At 33.6% G+C, this 19,301-nt stretch overlaps 3 protein-coding genes across 4 annotated transcripts; all 3 read right to left on the reverse strand.

Moving 5' to 3' along the window:
• Positions 1-97: 97 nt before the first annotated feature.
• On the reverse strand, positions 98-1,210 carry LOC143632765 (anaerobic nitrite reductase HB2-like). Its single transcript, XM_077101192.1, has 4 exons — positions 1,073-1,210; positions 866-980; positions 683-799; positions 98-280 (listed from the first exon to the last, which is right to left on the reverse strand). Exons 1-4 carry the CDS (start codon positions 1,165-1,167, stop codon positions 128-130), a joined length of 480 nt encoding a protein of 159 aa, XP_076957307.1. The 5' UTR covers positions 1,168-1,210; the 3' UTR covers positions 98-127.
• Positions 1,211-5,566: 4,356 nt separating this feature from the next.
• On the reverse strand, positions 5,567-8,035 carry LOC143632766 (uncharacterized). Of its 2 annotated transcripts, none has more exons than XM_077101193.1 (4): positions 7,895-8,035; positions 6,637-7,269; positions 6,308-6,465; positions 5,567-5,999 (listed from the first exon to the last, which is right to left on the reverse strand). In XM_077101193.1, the coding sequence occupies exons 2-4, from the start codon at positions 7,126-7,128 to the stop codon at positions 5,885-5,887; spliced, it is 765 nt and encodes a 254-aa protein (XP_076957308.1). In that variant the 5' UTR covers positions 7,129-7,269; positions 7,895-8,035; the 3' UTR covers positions 5,567-5,884. The 2 variants fall into 2 exon arrangements, with proteins under 2 accessions (XP_076957308.1, XP_076957309.1); XM_077101194.1 differs by having other exon boundaries at positions 5,910-5,985; positions 6,297-6,465.
• Positions 8,036-11,764: 3,729 nt separating this feature from the next.
• On the reverse strand, positions 11,765-16,064 carry LOC143632767 (phosphoglucan phosphatase DSP4, amyloplastic-like). Its single transcript, XM_077101195.1, has 14 exons — positions 15,994-16,064; positions 15,822-15,909; positions 15,689-15,733; positions 14,602-14,701; positions 14,309-14,385; positions 14,142-14,218; positions 13,913-13,993; positions 13,671-13,803; positions 13,532-13,591; positions 13,183-13,239; positions 12,966-13,061; positions 12,731-12,790; positions 12,283-12,390; positions 11,765-12,111 (listed from the first exon to the last, which is right to left on the reverse strand). The coding sequence occupies exons 1-14, from the start codon at positions 16,017-16,019 to the stop codon at positions 11,980-11,982; spliced, it is 1,140 nt and encodes a 379-aa protein (XP_076957310.1). The 5' UTR covers positions 16,020-16,064; the 3' UTR covers positions 11,765-11,979.
• Positions 16,065-19,301: the final 3,237 nt, after the last annotated feature.

Consider the following 19,301-nt stretch of genomic DNA (forward strand, 5'->3'; position numbering starts at 1 on the left):
ATATTCTTGATACAAGACCAAAAAGAAAAAGAACAATATTTCATCACACTCATTATTTGATTTTGTTACATGTAAAAAAAGATCCTTACATATATGTAAGAATGTTTAACTAATGCGTGTTTAAAGTTTAAACATTTAAAGCTGCAGCTTCTTGTTTCATTTCAGTTTTAATAGCATCAGCCAAATGATCATAAGCTACACGCCATGCATCCTTCATCTCTTCGCTGCATTTTTCGCCCATCGCTTTCTCCATTGTTCTTATCAATGCTTCTTTCACAACCTTCATTTTTTATTCAAATTATTATTTTAAATCTATATATTTAACTAGGTTATAAACCTGTCTATTGCACGAGTTGGATAATAAAAAACGATATAATTCGTAAATATGTAAGTGCTTCTTATAAAAACGGTATAATTCATGTTACACGAGCCGGTTTAATAATGAGAGAATGTTCAATTTATAAATGTTTTATGAGCAAGCTTAACTTTCAAAAAAAAATTATATGTTTTTTTAAATAAACATGCATAATTAATTGGAGAGTAAGACGGGAAAAAAAAGGTGAAGATGCACAAGAGAGTGACACGTGACAAAAAAAAGTTATTTTTTTATGTAGTATAGATATTGATAAATATAGATCATATATAAAATTAAAAATCCATGAGTTAAGAGGATGATGAATACCTCAAACTGAGGATCAGTAATTTGTTTCTGAAGATGAACAGATCCCAAGTACTTGAGTATAGAACCAGATATCACAACTTCACCTTTCTGCCTTAGTTGAACTGCTGCCTCACATACCTTCAATCATCATATACATTATATTATAATCATATATAACAAGGGTAAAAAAGGAAATTCACACACCATTTTAAAGACTTTAACAGCATGGGACTTGAGCTTGGGGTTATTTCTGGGGAGTTCATTTGTATCTTTCAAAAATGAAAATAGTCCTTTCACCTCTGGGGCTATATCCAATATCCTAAAGTAATTTGTCACAATATAAAAAAAGTTTATACTATGAGCGTCCAGTTGAAAAGTATTGATTCCGTCACTGGAGATTAATTAACTTACATTGCGTAAAGATAGAGACTTAACTCCGGAATGTCTTCCTTCATCACCTCCCATGATTCCTTCACCAATGTTTCTTGCTTCTCACTAAAACCCATCTCTTTCTCTTGTTTGTGAATTGTGTGTGTTTCCCTATAACATACACATGCATGTATATATACTAGGCTATATGTTATAAAGGCAAGCATATCCAAATTTAAGGGATAAAGATGTAAAAGTGTAAAACATATGGCTACATAAGTGGTTTTGCTCTTGGGGTTCATTAAGGGTCATTTTGGCTTTTAACAAGCGGATGTAAATATGACAATCATTATAAATATACCAATTTTAATAATCTTCAATAGGTGCATTTGGATGGTTCCTATGATTTCATATGTATCTTTTTGACTGATAATTGATCTTATTGGTAAACAAATTTGTATAGTTGTAACAGAAACTTATATAATATTGATTTTTTTAACTGTTTGAATATAAAATATTTTAACAGAATCTTATATAATATTGATTTTTTAACTGATAAGAATATAAAATATAAATATAAATTGTTCCATTTAGATTTTTGACAGAATTACAAATTTTGTCCTTTAAAATAAGACGAATTACGGTTCGTGTCCTTTTCTAAGTTTCCTTGCAGGCGGTGTACTTTAAACTTTTTTTTCCTACAAGTTATGTCCTTTACGCTAACTGGGTTAGAAAAACTCTGTTAAATCCCATCACGTGAGAAGCATGTGAGGGTAGTTTTGTCTTTTTGCCTACCCTGCAACAACTTCTTCTTCTTCTTCTGTTTCTATACCTTCACTAACACCATCAGAATCAAATGGAACAACACACTGATTGCAATTTGGGGTTTTCACGGCCACCAGAACACCGCCGCTACCAACCACCGTCACCTAGGGTTTCCAAACAGAAACCCAGCAACAGTTGGGCAACAACCTCGCTCACCCTTTTTCGGTCGTTTCCTAACAACGCCACGACACCGAACCCCGTCTTCTACACACCATCACCCTCCACTGACCACCATCGCCTGTTACCGTCTCCACCCGACCCCTACCATCGCCTATTACAGTCACCTAACCCGATTTTCCGGCGAGCCCACTTAACCTAACAAATCTGAGATCCGGGTTAACCTAACAGATCTGGTTATATTAGCCCACTTAACCTAACTCCAGCCACCATAAATTCCGGCCGGAGTTATGATTAGCCCGATTTTCCGGTAAGATGTTATGATTAGCCCGATTTTCCGGTAAGATGTAACAGTGAATCGGGGAAAATAAGTGAATCGGAGGTTCAATGGAACTTCTGATGTTCTTAGTTTAGAAGAAGAAGAAGAAGAAGAAGAAGAAGAAGAAGAAGAAGAAGTTGTTGCAATAAACGACGGATGACGGAGGCACACGTGGCGGAGATAAGGCTCTGGGGGGTGACACAACTCCATTCGGAAGAAACTGGATCAAAAGAAGATATTTTGATTGCCGGATTAATAATATTATTATCGCCGGTGGTCGGAAAAGAGAGGGTATATAGCGAGAGGTAAGGTGGGAAAGAGGCGGTGTAGATCACGCGCCGCCATGAACGGCAAACGGAGTAGAGGGTGGAAGGTGGGACTAGATTGAGACAAAGTTGAGCGATATGATCAGGTAGACCTGGTAGTAGAGGCTGGTGGCAGGTGATGGTGTTAGTGAAGGTATAGAAACAGAAGAAGAAGAAGAAGAAGTTGTTGCAGGGTAGGCAAAAAGACAAAACTACCCTCACATGCTTCTCACGTGATGGGATTTAACAGAGTTTTTCTAACCCAGTTAGCGTAAAGGACATAACTTGTAGGAAAAAAAAGTTTAAAGTACACCGCCTGCAAGGAAACTTAGAAAAGGACACGAACTGTAATTCGTCTTATTTTAAAGGACAAAATTTGTAATTCTGTCTAGATTTTTTTAATGACAAACTAACATAGTATTAAAAAAGCACATTTATTTGCAATTTACAGGATTTAAACTCTTAACCTTTGAAAAGGATAGGCGACACCTTATAGCACAACATGTTTAGATATCAATAGTTCTAAACTAGTAACATACGTGACATTTGTTTTTTTATAAACAATATATATACACTAGTTTTTATACCCTGTATTACGGGGGCTGTTTTACATTATTCGTTTTTTAATATTTATATACATTTTTGGAGTTTTATTTATTTATTGTAAGAAATTAATAATATATACTTAGAATTTGATGATAAAATGGTTTCACAATAACTAATATGTTATAACCCGGTTTAAAAGTTATCTGAGTCTGGTGAGACCCAAGGTCCGCTTATTTTTTACTATAAAATTGTTTATTAAAAAGAATATCTTTTTTTTAAAATAAAATCGTATAATGATTTTTAATATATCCCTATTTTATAGGATTTTCACATCAATAATTTGGTGAGATTAATTTTTAATTTAATGAGATATTATAACCTGTTTAAGGAATATCTAGGTTTGGTAAGACTCATACCCGTGAATTCGGGTCAAATGCATGGGAAGCCACAATTTACAAATAATGCAATCTTGTGGCTTGAGAGAACGTAGAGAGCAACCAAAGAGCTTTTACAGGTTTCGTTTAAATATATATTATAGATTATATATATATATTATAAATATATCATATTATATTCTTTATAATTAAGATTGACCGTTCATATATAGTTTAAAGATCAATCGCTCCTTATGTTGTGGGAATGATCACAATCGTATCCTTTTGATACAAAGCACACATACTAGCTATAGGAAAACCTGGTTTAAAAATGACAAAACTTAAAACGGAATAATATCGCTTTGTTTGGAGTTATAAGGTCCATAAGTAATGGATGAAAACATCTCGACATAATATAGACCATTTACTCGTACTGTCATACCCGAATTCCATCACCTGAGCCTGTCAGTTTGTGTCTTAATGTGTTTAACAAGTTAGAGATGACGCAATTAACATAAGTATCAAATATGAAAATGACTCGCTTAACAATTGACTTTGGTGGTTTGAGCATGACAGTTATACGTTTTATATACAAAGAAAGAGAAATAAGAGTAATCTTATCGTGTCTAAACAATTGAGTCTAGTGTCTTAATTTTAATTATTTTTAAAAAGGTACAAATTTGCATAGCAACATTTTTTGCTAAACAAATTTTATCGTGTCTAAACAGATGCCCATTTTGACGGCCCTTAATAATGATATTTAAGTCGTTGAATAATATTCCAAATTTTCTTTTCAAACGAGTAATTTCAATATTTTGTGTTTCTTCCTTTATTGAACGTGTCTCTCTGATATCTCAGTAACTAACATATTTGGAATTCATGAAATGATAAATCATAAAATCATTCACGAAAGCAAATTAAGAAAGTGGAGAGTAAATGACAAGATTGGTATTCTTCTTTTGAGCAGGTATAAATAATAATAAATAAATAAATAAATTATTTTAAAATACGTATAAACCATCAAATACAAGGGTATGTGTAGGCTACAGATCTATGTGCGGATTGGTTGTTTAACTTATTATTTTTAAATTATTTTTCATCATATTAATCAACTAAATAAATAATATATATGATATCACTTACTTCTCTAGTCTATCCTACTAAAAATAAATAATATTGTTTCTGGGATATATAAGAAAAAAACAAATAAAAAAACTCTTTTCAATAATAAATCACCGGTTAAGTTATTTATTTGAACGATCATTGTTTAAAATGGATTGTTTGGTAGCCTCTTATTAATTCTGTTAAGAATTTATTTTTGAATCGGTCAGAGGCAGAGTGTGTTTGATTACACCTCTTAATAGCTCATGAAGTCTCTTAGTTGTTACATTTCACTAACATGCTAAATGATTCAAAAACTATATTTTAATCAATTAGACATTTTATTGACTCACAACCCTTAACTCATGTTTTTGTTTATTAATGATAATGATTGTGTTTATAGAGTTCATAAAACTATATTATTTAATTAGTAACCACATATTTTAATAAATTGTTTATCAAATCAAAATTGTACTTTTCTAGACAGAAATGGTATCAAGTTGACCATTTTAAATTAATATATTCATGAACCGTATATTAACCCTTGTTAAATAAAAATGATCACAATTTCAGTCCATTTTTAGAAATTTTTTAGTTGACTCTCAAGTGTGAAAATGGGTAGATCCTTGTAAAATGCAAAGACATGTGTCAGAAAGTTAGATAATAATTAAAATTTAAATATCAAACTAGAAAGGTGAGAATTCTTACAAACAAAAAAGATATTTTTCTTTATATTAACATTTTTTTCTATTTTAGACTGCCATTTAGTCCTATCATAAAATTAACTTTCAAAAGGCTTGATTGGAATTGGTGTGATAAATGACAAAACGAGAAAAAGATTATGACTTGTTTTTATATTAGTTAATGGGTGAGGTGTTCCCTTAATTCATTATAAAACCTATCATTATACTAATTATAGGCTATACCAGTGGAGGTTTTATGTGAATTTCTGAAAACATGAAGCTAGCATGAAATTTACTACTAAACCAAATGACAATTAGATACATCACATGTAAATAACTTCAAGCCAATATTACAAACATCAAAGATAACAATATTCTGAATCACTGAACAATGATCATCCTAAATAAGACAACCTCATATTAGTTTTGTTTTCTTTGATAAAGAAACATATCAAAAACATTTTCTTTTAAACCTCATTTAACCAAAAAATATAACTTCCCAATATGTTTTTTAGAGTCTCAGCGCTACCATTCACTTCACACATACTTCAAAAACGAGTCTTGTGAAGAAACAAACCTGAAGTTTATTCAGACCAGAACTTCAGAAACGCAGCAACAACTGTCTTCATAAATGACACGATAGGGTTAGTTTCTTGGCTGACAGATTTCTTTGCTGCTGCTGCTGCTTCACACGAATCACTGCTTAAAGAAAATTAAGCTAAACCATTTGAAAGATGATTAAATGTTGAATACAACTATTACTTGAGTTGTCTTTTGTCTCAAATGAACAAATAACATTTTCTGGGCTTTGCTTATTATACAAAAAGGACAAAAAAAAACTGCTTGCAGATCTGTTGACTGGGCGGGCGCGTTTATGTACTAAGAGTGACCCGTTTCAATCATAGTTGTTTTTACAGGTCACCCAACCTGCCCGTGTTTTTTATTTCTCAAGAATATGGCATGTTTATGATACACTCTTTCCATGCATATATAAACATTACACTTACATGTTGATTTCGTTTGATGTTGCATCAGCTGTTTGCTTTTGAACAGTATCACCGGGCTGCATTTCTAATTTGTACTTATCTGCGGTTGTTTCTTCAAAAGTTGCATGTTGAAGAGAACTGCTGGAGTTGTTGCTGTCTAGATGCTTAGAACTTAAGGCCTATCAAAGTGACAAATAATAAACTTATGGTTATTTTTGCAGACAAGTCAGATACTGAATAATATCCTACAGACATACACCAGGGATAATATGACCAGAATTAATATAAGAATATAATCTGTAAGAATAATATAACAAACGAGAGAAAATTAAATTTTAATATGAACTCACATTGTTTTCAACAGTATCCACAGCTGCATTTGAAATAATATTAGCTTCCACTTCCAAGTCGCCATCTAACAATTCTTTCTCACTTGGTTTCACATCAACATCATAAACCATGCTAGAAACAGGCCTCAGTGGAAAAGTCTCAACCACCACATCTTCTGATAAATGACGTATATGACCTTCAAACGGTTCTACTTCTTCTGTTCCACCTTTATGCCCATCCAAAACCCGTCCCATTAGCGGTTCCGCATGCTCGGGTTCTACAATATCTTCACTTTTCATTGTTGCATGATTACTCCCATTAACTAAATCATCATTATCAAGATTCTGTCTATGCATTTCAGGAACCCATTTTGAATTTATAAACTTGTCAAGCTTGGATTCATACTCCTTGACTAGTCTTTGGTTGTCTTTTGGCGGTAACCCATGTACATTGGGATCAAACGATATTGAACCCAATGGATTGTTATACAAGAAACTATCTACGTTCTCCATGTTCTGCTCTCCAGGAGGCAACTTACTCGGTTTTCCTGAATAAGCTCTCGGAAAATTTCACGCACAGTATAATATGACCCGCCAACTTCCTTGTGTGTGAGATGCAGTGATGGGAAAGTTCCATTATTTGATGACTGAGGTCTGAAAGCAGTATAACCAAAAATCAATTAACTAATATATAACCATCGTTTCTAACAACAAGTCTTAAGTACATTAATTAGAAGAAAAAATATATAACTTTGGTACTTTGAGAACTACAATTAATAATCCAATCCACACTCAAGTGCAAATATAGTTTTTGAAACTAAAATATGAAGACTTTTGTGTTTTAAAAAAGGGCCCGGCTATACAACACCATTAATGTGCTATTCAGACACCAGTGACATGTCATACGGCCAGTATGGATTGCCGAAAAGTGGTCAAACTGGGCGTATAATAGAGTGAGAGTCATACGGATCATATGAGGGCTAAATGATACAAAAGGTATGATTTTTTAACTGACAAAAGAAATGAGTCAAATGACTGAGGTGACCACTAACAAAAATCATACGCCCATATGATTGGATATAGATTGAAATTTGAAACTGAATCAAACAATAATCATGTAGATTTGCTTAAACTAGAAGATATAAAATCCATCTACATGTGTAATATGGTACAATGTACATAATAATCGATTACATGTACATAGTATGCAGTTATGCACTATGCCGTCATACATTACTTGGTAACACAAATGGATAAACAATAGCTGAAATGATATTACCTCTTTACAAAAGTCTCAACCATTTCTTTCCGTTCCTCTTCTTTTGAACGCCGCTTTGATTTTTTCCCTCCGGACGAGTCGTTGAGCTTTGCTAGGGCGTATGTTTTCCCAACACACCCTACTTTACTCACTTGCATTTGCTCAGCTACACACAAACATCAACAGCATAATTAGCGTTCAATATACCATATGACATATTGACATGTAATAACTAATAAGTACTCCTATTATGTTTAGGGGTGAGCAATAACCAAACCAAATCAAAAACCGACGAAATCGAACCTAAAATTGGTTATCGGTTATTTTTTATACCCTCGGTTAACCGAACTTAACCTAACCGAAACATTCATTTTTTTATATATTTCTAGCTTTTATACCTACGTTTAATGTATTATATGTTTTATACGTACCATCATTTCATGTATTTATATCTTCATATATATAGTTATAACTTCATTTCATGTATTTATGCATCCATTTTATGTATTTCTAAATAAAATAAAATAAAAAAACTAGCCCAAAATTGATTTTGGTTATTAACCGAAAACCAAAAAATTAATCAGACCGATTAACCAAAAAATAATTGGTTAATTTGGTTGAGACTAATAACCAAACCAAACCGAACCGAACCGTGCACGCCGCTAGTGTTTTACTGAGAAATGTGAAGCCAAAATCTAACAATAAGACTAAAAAAAGTCACAATGTACACGGTAACAGACTGTAATAATAAGTCAGAAATTATTGGGGCAATAATGGCATGCAATAATATAATGATTGTTTAGCTGTAAGTAAGGCATATGTATGTGAGGGATCTGAGTTGTGATGCGATGACGGTGAAGAAATGAAATGAGAGGGGTTTTAAGTGTGAAAATGAAAACCCTACACAGTTGTTTGTAGTGAAAGTGACACTGGAGTTTGAGTTTGACCGATTGCTATCTACCCTTTTTCTCTTCTCTATTTTCTTTGTTTTTCATGTGTTTTTAAGCCAACGATTATTATATTAATATTATAATTGTATAACTACCCATCATAATTGTCTATCTATATCTATACTATATATAATACACCAATTAACACACTTGATTTTAAGAGATTTACAATTGTTAATGCATAAAGTATATGTGTAATTAGGGGTAAACTTTTCTTTTAAACACAAATCACCCAACTTACAAGTTTGTCCCCTCATCTTTAACCATATTCTTTTTTAGTTTCAATTTTAAACCAACTTCTCACCCACGATTTTTAAACATCAATAACTTTTTTATACGTTAATATTTTTGTAAAATTATTGCACCATAAAAACGAGTATTTTATTCTCTTTAGTTTGAGTATAATATTGTACAATTTTTCCAATTAAAAATTAATATGTTACGTATGGGTGTTTAATGCCGGTTTTGATTGTTTTTAAGTTAAGTTTGTGAGCCCAACCGTTAGTACCCATCTTTTGTCATCCAAAACCAAAACTAAACCATTGAAAATTGAAAGTCAAACTGTCATTAACGGTCTAGTATTGTTTTGGTTTGGTTTAACAGTTTAAGCTTTGATAATAAAATTTGTTTAAAATGATTATTAATTAACAGTATCATCAATTCCAACTAAGTCAAAATATGATAGTTAAAATGATAAAGGAAGTAAAAATACCGACTGAAAGTAAAAAACTGAGCCGTGAAACTAAACCGATGACCGGTTTAAACGGTTTCAAGGTTTTAAACCGAACCATGAACACTCATAATTGTTACGTGATTAATAGGGTCCGCGTTCAAACACCCGCTGTATCGCGCGGGCACCCGTCTAGTATCTGATTGATATAGTTGAGAAGTTTGATGTCACAAAAGTTTTTTTTTTTAATATTTCATTTTTGTAAATCATTTGGATATTTATCTAATTGTGATAACTTGACATGTTGATTTTTTGATAAATTTATTAGAGCTTAGAAAATTCGAAATGTGTATAGGTTGAAGCCACATCTCAAAAGATTGTATAAGTATGACGCTCATCTTAAAAAATTGTTATGTGGAGACCCATTCTTTGAATAACTTTTTATTATTTTATTTCATTTGTTTTTTTTGTTTAAATATATTCATTTGTCAAAATTATCATCCAGCTTAATTTCCAATGTTGTAACGAACCTATTTGATACCAATCGAATTCGCGTTGATTCATTATCGCAACATTTGTGTTTTACCGATCACATAAACATCGTTTTAATTATGTTATGTTTCGTATCATAAGCTATACGAGTATCGCTATTATACCATATTCACATCGTTTCTCCGCCTCAACGTGTGTTTTTCTCTTGTTTTAAATATGTTAATTTGATGTATATGGGTGTTGACAAATTAATATTTTTTTTGTTTAGTTATGATTACGTAACCCGATATCGACCGAATCCGCGTTAGCTTGTTGCTGCAACGTTCATACAAACAGGCAAATATCACCAGCCCAACACAACACATCGAATAAGTCACATAGTATTCAACACTTCAAATTTCACATTTTGTCACATTAAATGTAATTTGTAAGGTAGTACCTTTTTGCTACGTTTTTATAAGCAAAAACGAACCTTCATTACCAAAACAACAGTTGTATTATCAAAACAAGCTTAAAATAAAAACACTTGATTAATGAACACATACTTGGATGCCATTATGTTTCATAACCCATATTAATTAAGGTATTGGTTATCGCCACCATTATAAAAATGTCATTATATTTCACTTTAGCCACAGGTCATATTTCCTGTATAATTATTTTGTTTTTTTCACTCCCCTTTATTGTACTTTCATGTCAAACTGTAATGTGTTTACACTACACTTGTCGCCATCTTCTTCCACAACGAAGTCTTTGTAATAATCTTGGTGTGCTTCTGGTATTCTTATTATCAGTTTTCTTTTTAAGCTTTGAATTCCACCCATGAGGTTAAATTTTCATACTTCACACTTAACACTCAAGCTTCAGCTCCACCGATTCTCTTCCTTTATTTTAATCTAGTGAACACACACAATCAAAACTCTTACAACCCAATGATGATTCCATATGGTAACAAAAATGTATGCATGTAAAAAATATAAAAATTTTAAATATTTACCGTTTAAAATTTTTTAAGTTCCAAGTTTTTAGAGAGTAAATAAATTTATATCAAACCTTAACTAAATGAGGGTGAAAAGTACAAAATTTTAAAGTTATTTAGTTAATATAACAATATCATTGCATTTAATAGAATATATCAATTATTTTAATTCTATTATTTCGTTTATGATGTGGAACTAATTTAGTTTTACAAGATGTCTTGTGTGTAATCATAACCTCACGTTTTTTATGTTTTCAAATTTAGAAAGATGATTACAGTTATTAGCAAACAGACTCAAAACTACCTACAAATATATGTTTGCCATTACATTCTACTACAGTGGTACTGTCTACATATTGTAAAAACATAATTTGTATTTAGTGAGACATTCGAATTAGAACAAAAAAATATTGAAAACTGCAAGAACCATATAACGAAGTTGTACTTTTTGTTTTAAGTGTCTGTACAAAAGACACTTACATAACAGCCTACCCACTATCTCATCAAATCATTAATGCAGGGAAATATAAATACTTTGCGTGATTCCCGTAGTTCCCTGCATAAAATTGGCTTTGAAAAGAAAAGGTCACTCAATTGGTGTTTTCGTATTGGGCTCTTACAGATAGCATTAGCAGTCACATACCATCTCATACATATTATACTTGTATCAGCGTATGCATATGCATGATACATCAATTGGCTAGATTATCATATCAGAGGGTGTTCCCCGAAACTCAGGCCCCGAGTCACTTTCTAACGGGTTTCCTTCGATGTTTTTCAAGCCTGCAACTACATGAAACTGGTTTCCAAAGCTCAATCACTGGATCATTGTGGCAACTTGCAACAATAGGTTTTATCATTTATCGTACTTTGGACATTTAGAACCACCTTTATTCGCATAACTCAAATACTGCAATATTATATAGACACTCACGCACGCATATAGAACCACATATCATCAACCATTAACAGATATACAAATTCCAGAAGTGGATAATAGAGTTAGCAGTTGGGTTTACTCATCATCTGGATATTCATCTAGAAACTGCTTTATAATCTCTCGTTCATTGGTCGTTAGATCAAAATCATCAGCAGCCAATCTCTTCCACAAAACAGCACTTATGCTCTCAGGGTCTTTATCCACAACCTGCATCCGTTTGAAAAGTGTACTGGTAAAAAGGTTTTTGATTTATAACACAAGAAAGATATGAATGTGAAAGTACTATCGTGGAGTATGGCAAACGGGCTGGCCCGATGGCTTGGGTAACAGGTCAAGGCAGGTTCAAGTTCGGTTGACCTGAATGATAATGAACCATACCTGTATATAGTTGTTGATGTGACCATCCTTGTCGGCGGGAGTAACAGGTTCATAGGTATTGGTCAACCATTCGCCATCAACTATATACTTGTACTCGTAACGCCCTTCCTGTTATGAAAAGTTATAATAATTAATTTTAAAATTAGTAGCATGGAGTATGGACATAGTTTGGTTGAAAAGTCATTACATTAAGTTAAATCATAGGACATGCAGGTCACATTTAAAGGCATTAATTTACCATTACGCCCCTGACTTGCAAATCAACAGTTTTTTCTCCTTGTGTAGGTTTAAATGTATAGATAATGGATACAAAGGCTATTCAATTATATATATTTTTTCTATGAAGACTCCCCTCCAGAAACAGTTAAAAGTTTTGAAATCGACCCATTTACCCCTTAGCATCCATTCTTATCGATGACAGTAAATATTCAGCACTGGAGATAATTACCAGCAAGTCTCTATGAAGAATCCATGAACCATGCTTCTCCTCATATGTTAACGGGATTCTCTGCAATGAATCGATAAGTTTAAGATCAACTGAAACTCGGATTTGAATTTAATATTTATCTCAGTTTTAAAGATTGTAGCATAATAAAATCAATAGTTCTATTAAACAATTTGGACTAGCAATTTTGTTATGTTTTCATTGTTTATTCTTGGAAAATGGAGGCTTTAGAAATTACCTGATCCCATCCGACATCAAGTCCTGATACTTCCACTGTGGAACAGTTATCACCACTCCATGTCAATGTAATTGATCTCTTTTTAAGGCCTGTAAGCTTTGTATTCAGTACAGGAATGGTGACAGACGGGTTAGAATTTGATAAGTATTAAGTATAAATATTCAAAACAATTGCTTGATGTGTTGCTTATGAGAATAGGAGTCGAAGTATCACTCACAATATCCGCAGTAGCACTTTTTATAGCTTCCACATTCGGGAAACATTTACGGTTTCTCTGCATAGAAAGAACAGGGTGATTGGCATTCTGTACAAAGATTTTGCATGTACACAAGTTTTTAACAAAAAGGATTTTGGAATGCTCCCAATAGTTGACATGATTTCTGAGATATATTGTAGAGTGTTGACGATTACATCAAAGTTTATAATCAATTTAAAAAGATTATAATGCGCCACTAAAAATCACCAACACTATCCATAAAGATTTAGCATTTTGTAAAGTACTAGGTTTGAATATATTTCTACTCTTACTGAGTGAAAAAGAGTGCATTTAAGAAGAAATGTTATACCAGGAGCAGACTGAGGGCATTGTTTAGCTTATAACCTTGAACCCAGAACATGTATGCCAGCTGTCAAATAGTTGAAATCACATCAATAATTCGTAGGAAAAAGTGAAAGTTTTAGAGCTTAAGGTTAGATTCAGCATACAGCAGTTGCAGGAGCTCTTCCAAGTCCAGCAGTACAATGTATGTAAGTTATTCCACCATTTCGATTAACAGCTTTGTGTAATTTGCTAACCACGGCTGGAAGGCGCAGCCTCAAATCCGCTCCATCAAAGTCTCTGTTTCATAATATTTAATGTTAAAACTTACATCAAGTAAGATACATTTAATTCATGATACAAGACCACACGTTAACCTTTAAATAAAGCAGTCAAAGAATGCAGTTACCTTATTTCAGCACGTATGTGTTGAATATCATCGAATGTGCTGGCATATTCACGAATTGCACCAATGTCCACACTAAAATATCTAGTGAAAAGGTTAAATAGAAAACAAGAAGTGCGCCAAGAACTTATCACATGCAACATCAATTATATACATCAAGCAAAGCTACAAATCTAATCTGACAGAATGCTACTTAATTTCTTTGTTTTGTATCATAATTTCTTAGAGATACTCAAGATCTGAGTCTTGTTGCAAGCAAAATATGGTTTTCACTTTAATGCTCCGAAGCTTGTCAACATCTGCAGGAGTCTGCTGTGTATAAAGTACGGGTAAGAATTCAAACTAAGGTTTCTTGGAAGAAAAAGAAATTATCCAATTGGGAGAAGAGAGAAACATAACCTGTAGACATGACCCAACGATTAAGTCTGGACGAATGAAGTTGTAGTTCATTCCAAGTTCATGTCTATAAGTCAAAACTGAAATTAATGCATTAGCTAGATGATATTGAGCCATAGATGTGGACCAACAAAATATTTGTTCTATAGATTTAAGGATACACAGTCAACAAAATGATACACAAATACCTCTAACGAGACTTAGAATCTAAGGATTACAGAGCCCAAAGATGCCATTGGGCCAAAGGGCATTTCGTATTGAGTTCACATATTGTATTACACGATCATTAAACTTACCAGCACCCATTGCTTCGGTCATGTTTGTACTGTAAACATCAGATTTCTCCTCGTCGTTGGCACCTTCCGTGTCTGCATTAGGTGCAGGGCTAGACGTTGCCTACATAATCAATCGCATGTGACTAGGTTATATCAAATACAACAATAGAAACACATATTATGATAGCTAATAATAGCCATTTTTTTACTAGACAACTAAATTCCTGGTTAAGCTTTCTTGTGCATAAAGTTACCCTATGTTAGCTGCTGTATATAGATAGAAGAAGTAAGGCAGCCAACAAAGGTAACAAATAGGGGTGCAAACGAGCTGAGCCACTCATGAGATACTCGAGATCGGATCGATAAAAAGCTCAAAACGAGCCGAGCCTTATCAAGCCTGAGCCTCAAATAAAGCTTGTTTAGGTATTGATCTCTGCTCGAGCCTTCTGTGGGAAGACCGTTTAGGGCTTTAGGCTAGTCAAGTCTTATCGAGCTTAGGATATTTCCAAGTTTTAACTATTTTGGACTTCTATGTATTGATTTCACACTGTACGATCGAGCTCGAGCGGAGCTTAGGCTTGTTAAGTTTTTTCACAAAATATATAAAAAATAATTAAAAAATATATTTAATTAATAAATAATAAACGAGCCGAGCCCGAACTCGAGCCTTGTGTGAGAAGATCGTTTAGGCTCGTCGAGCCATTAGAACCTAGTGTATCTATAAGTTTACACTATTTTGGACTTCTATCACTATGTATTAATTTCACACTCTACAATCAAGCTCGAGCCAAGCTTAGGCTCATTATGGATTTTCACAAAATATATGAAAATAATTAAAAAGATATGTATTTAATTAACAAATAATAAACAAGCCGGGCTCGAGCTTTTGAAAAAGAGCTTGAAACAAACCGAGCTCAAGCTCTCGTAAGTCAAAACAAACTGAATAAATGGAAATAAATCCACATTCACTCTCGTGAGAGGGAGAAGTGTCATGTAAATTAAAAAAGAGGAAAAGTAGCAATCACGGGGAGTCCAGACTTTCCACGAGATTCAACATTCAATATAAATGAATAAACGCACAAATTAAACTCGATCAACTTAGCCTTACCCTAACCACACAGTTTGTTCGAAGATCAGTAGCAATCAATAATCCCTGTCATAATGAATAAAAACAACAACAACAACACGTATTGAAACGAATACATATACGAAAACGCTCACATGTAAACACTGCATTTTACCTTCATATTAACAAAATTCGGATGAACAGAAACTGAAGATTTGCATTTGAATCTGCTGCTGCATAAAGGCAACGCTGAATAGGACGATCTGTGGTGAAGGTAAAAACCGAGACGATCATATACGATGAATTTTATACAAATTGATAACGAATATTATGGTATAGAAAGAAACCTTGAAACATTAGTGAGGCAATTCATCTGTAAATCAATCACTAGTCACTGGCAACCAGGTGTGGTGAGAGATATTGTTTGCTGTTTGTCTAGTTTTGATTTGATATTTTGGTGTATTTATACCAACTGATATTAAAATGGGGTTACTTTTGAAATGATTCCCCAAAATGCCATTCACATTTTACGTGATGGAACTGGGCCTTGTACATTGGACATGGCCCATCAACCCCACTCTGTCTCTAACTTACATTATTAGATTTATTATTATTGTTATTGTAGTTTTTGCAAAAATTGGATTATAATAATTTAAAGTAGAACCTGCTAGTAAGTCGATGATAGTTCACATGGCCGTCTCAACGTTCGTGGACGCCTAGAGAGAACTAATGTTGAGGCCTTTTTAAAAAATCCATTTGTGTAAACCATTCTTTTCCCGGGCTTGGGACCGGCAATAATAAACTAATACAATATTTGTTTCTTTAACCTTTTAGATTGACCTGATTCAAACTTTCTAATTGTATTTGACATTATAAAAAAAATCTAACTATAAATAATCTAAGATTATAACCATCGACTGCCATTAACCATAGATGAATCATTCAATGACACGGGCCTCACTCTTAACTTGACATATCAACAAGTTCTTAATAAAAAAGCCAAGTTTTAAAAGATATAGTAAATAACTCATATAAAATTGGAGGCCTATAAATACTGGAGGCCCAAAGCCATTGCCTTATTTGGCTGGCCCATGAACCGGGCTATTAGTTCATACAAGCAATTTGACCGATGAGAATTATAATCTAACGGAACTTATAGAAGTAACTTACCAAGTTCCTACTGAGCGTGACTACGTTTATCTCAATGAGAATGTTTTAAAATTGTTTTGAAATGATATAATTGAAACTACTATTTCAGTAGAGTGAAATTGCCCTTATAAGTTATAACCAAAGTAAAGTTACGAGTGTCATCATTAAGCTGCTATTAAATAAAATTTGTAACATAGAATAAATTACGAGAATTATTAATGTGTTTTGTACGAAGTTAGTTTGATTATTGATTTATTGAAGTCCAAAAGGCAAAAGCTAAAAATATGTTATGGACATTGCACAGGCCATCAAAATAAATGTGAAAACCAGTTACATGATGCTATTTTGAATTTTTGATCATTTTTACTTTGCCCTTCTTCTTTTACATTTGTAAATAAACTAGTTTTTTTACCTGCCGTGTCGGTAAAACTTGAACAGTGGTAAAATCCAAGCGTTGTCGGTCACATGCTTAGTAAGCCAACGCGAATTCGGTCGGTTTCATTGTCGTGTGTTATCATACTGGAATTAAAACCAAATATAAAGCATAAAATTGAGGTGGACCAATGAGGTGGCGTCGGTCGATAAAACTTGGAAAGAGAAAGACAAAAAATGATGTTCAGTCGATTTACATTACGTTCGTTAAGATGACTAAACTAAGAAAACAAAAACAAAATTTGCGGACCAGTTTGGTGTCGCCAAGTGGCTTAATAGGGCACTTACGGCACTAAACTTCTTAATTGTTATATAGTAATAATTTCTATGTTTTCTCCTTCCTTCCTCTCTCATGAGACCCATCCCCACCGCAACCAAAAGCCGAATTGAAGCCTTAATGTCACACCCTCATCTAGGGCCTAGGAGCGTGACTTAATAGTTGGTATCGTAATTGTAAATAAATCAGAGTTACGTTTAGTTTGCGGAAGACTTATAAATTTTAAGGATCGAAATATAATATTTACATAAAAGACGGAATTATAGAATACCCGTTTGAGTTAACAAAAGATTACTTGTTTATGTTACAAAACCACCATATATTAAGTTTTACAAAATAAAATCCGAGCCATCGGATATATAAGCACTTCGTCACTCCAAGTGCTAAACTTGTTCACCTGCAAAATGTAAGAAAATACGTCAGCAACGAATGCTGGTGAACACGCTGACGCAAAACAACTTCTTTTACTTTATTACCCCTCGAGACTACGCCTGCCTCGGCCCAACGTGGCTTAGGAATAATAAAGTCAAATAACACATTATAAACTAGAACCTCTACACTAGGTCACCTCACAAACACCGCAGCGTTTGACTTAGTTAAGTACCCGTAAATATACACAACGGTCGTACTCCCTGCAGGAGAGCGTCCTACGACTAAGGGTGGTGCGATCATGCCCATACATCGCATAGTACCACCTATGTAAGGATCCAGACATATGTATACCACAGCCTGAGGGCTAGGTTCATACCCATAGTTATAACGGTTTTAGGAACACATAGTTCCTTGTAAACAATTTCATATAACAAGTTTGACTCATTTGAAAACAAGTTTAAAAGTTTGGGGGCGTATTCACCTTGTCTCTTTAGGATCGGCTTCACTCACCATCCAAGGGTCTCTCCCTTTCTTTATCTCGCACCTATAGTACGAGTATAAATATTTGTTAGTCGGATACACGATCTGGCTTAAGACCTTTAGTCTTATATCTCAATCCTCGATTGAACCTTTAGTTCAATTCTTTATTTACTTAAAAACCTCTTGTTTAAAAGTAAATTATAAACCTTTAGTTTATATTAAAAACCCGACGTTTCTTCTTCTCCAAGAAACGTAATATTTTCTTTTATTATTTAAAAATACTCTTTATTCATTAAATAATATTTCATAACAAAGAATATATACATATATACTTACACACATATATACGTTATCATACATTCAATATTCAATCTTTCATTCATTTCTTTGTTATGTTTTCTCTTCTTTTCTTTTATCGAGGTATCGAGTATAACCTCGACTTAAAGCTTAAGCCTTGAACATACTATTAAATTATATTGAATTCGATATTACGCCTAACCTTAGTGGCGTACCGAAATCCTAGGGACTCGAGCAGTACTCCAATCCCGCTTGATCTCTTTGGTCGTCAACTGATAACGCCAAACTTCAATTCTCGACAACACGCTTATCGAGATTCATTGCCATTATAACTACACCTTCTTGGTGAATGAGGGTGGAGGGTGGTCAAGGAAACGATGATACACAATTAAGATTCGAGGCACACTTATCAAGGAAATGAGGCGCGAATTTCGAGGTAAGCTAGTGAGGGAGTAGAGAGATGTAGGAGTTGTTTTGGTGTGCAGAAATGGAATGCCTTTGGCCGCTATTTATAGGCAATATTTTGGACCCCATCGCGGTACGTGATGGGTCACTGGACAGACCTATCGCGTACCGCGATACAGGTCTGTCGAGTAACACATATAGGCCTGCCACGTGTTGACACGTGGCAGTCGCCGCTCCACGTGG

This window comes from Bidens hawaiensis, unplaced genomic scaffold (genome assembly GCF_021521415.1).
Source record: "Bidens hawaiensis isolate Kalapana, Puna unplaced genomic scaffold, B.hawaiensis_p1.1 tig00006534_1, whole genome shotgun sequence".
In the NCBI taxonomy this organism is placed as follows: domain Eukaryota; kingdom Viridiplantae; phylum Streptophyta; class Magnoliopsida; order Asterales; family Asteraceae; genus Bidens; species Bidens hawaiensis.

Bases quoted from the DNA above. Each gene is read 5' to 3' on its own strand.
- LOC143632765 (XM_077101192.1), bottom strand. From the start codon at position 1,167: ATGGGTTTTAGTGAGAAGCAAGAAACATTGGTGAAGGAATCATGGGAG. The intron at 981-1,072 runs GTAAGTTAATTA...AAATTACTTTAG, and splicing joins AGTCTCTATCTTTACGCAAT to GATATTGGATATAGCCCCAG. The intron at 800-865 runs GTGTGTGAATTT...TGATGATTGAAG, and splicing joins CTGTTAAAGTCTTTAAAATG to GTATGTGAGGCAGCAGTTCA.
- LOC143632767 (XM_077101195.1), bottom strand. From the start codon at position 16,019: ATGAATTGCCTCACTAATGTTTCAAG. The intron at 14,386-14,601 runs GTAAGTTTAATG...CATTAATTTCAG, and splicing joins GACCGAAGCAATGGGTGCTG to TTTTGACTTATAGACATGAA. The intron at 12,112-12,282 runs GTATGGTTCATT...AAACGGATGCAG, and splicing joins ACATCAACAACTATATACAG to GTTGTGGATAAAGACCCTGA.
- LOC143632766 (XM_077101193.1), bottom strand. From the start codon at position 7,128: ATGGAGAACGTAGATAGTTTCTTGTATAACAATCCATTGGGTTCAATA. The intron at 6,466-6,636 runs GTGAGTTCATAT...TCACTTTGATAG, and splicing joins TGGATACTGTTGAAAACAAT to GCCTTAAGTTCTAAGCATCT. The intron at 6,000-6,307 runs GTAAGTGTAATG...TTCTTTAAGCAG, and splicing joins ACATCAAACGAAATCAACAT to TGATTCGTGTGAAGCAGCAG.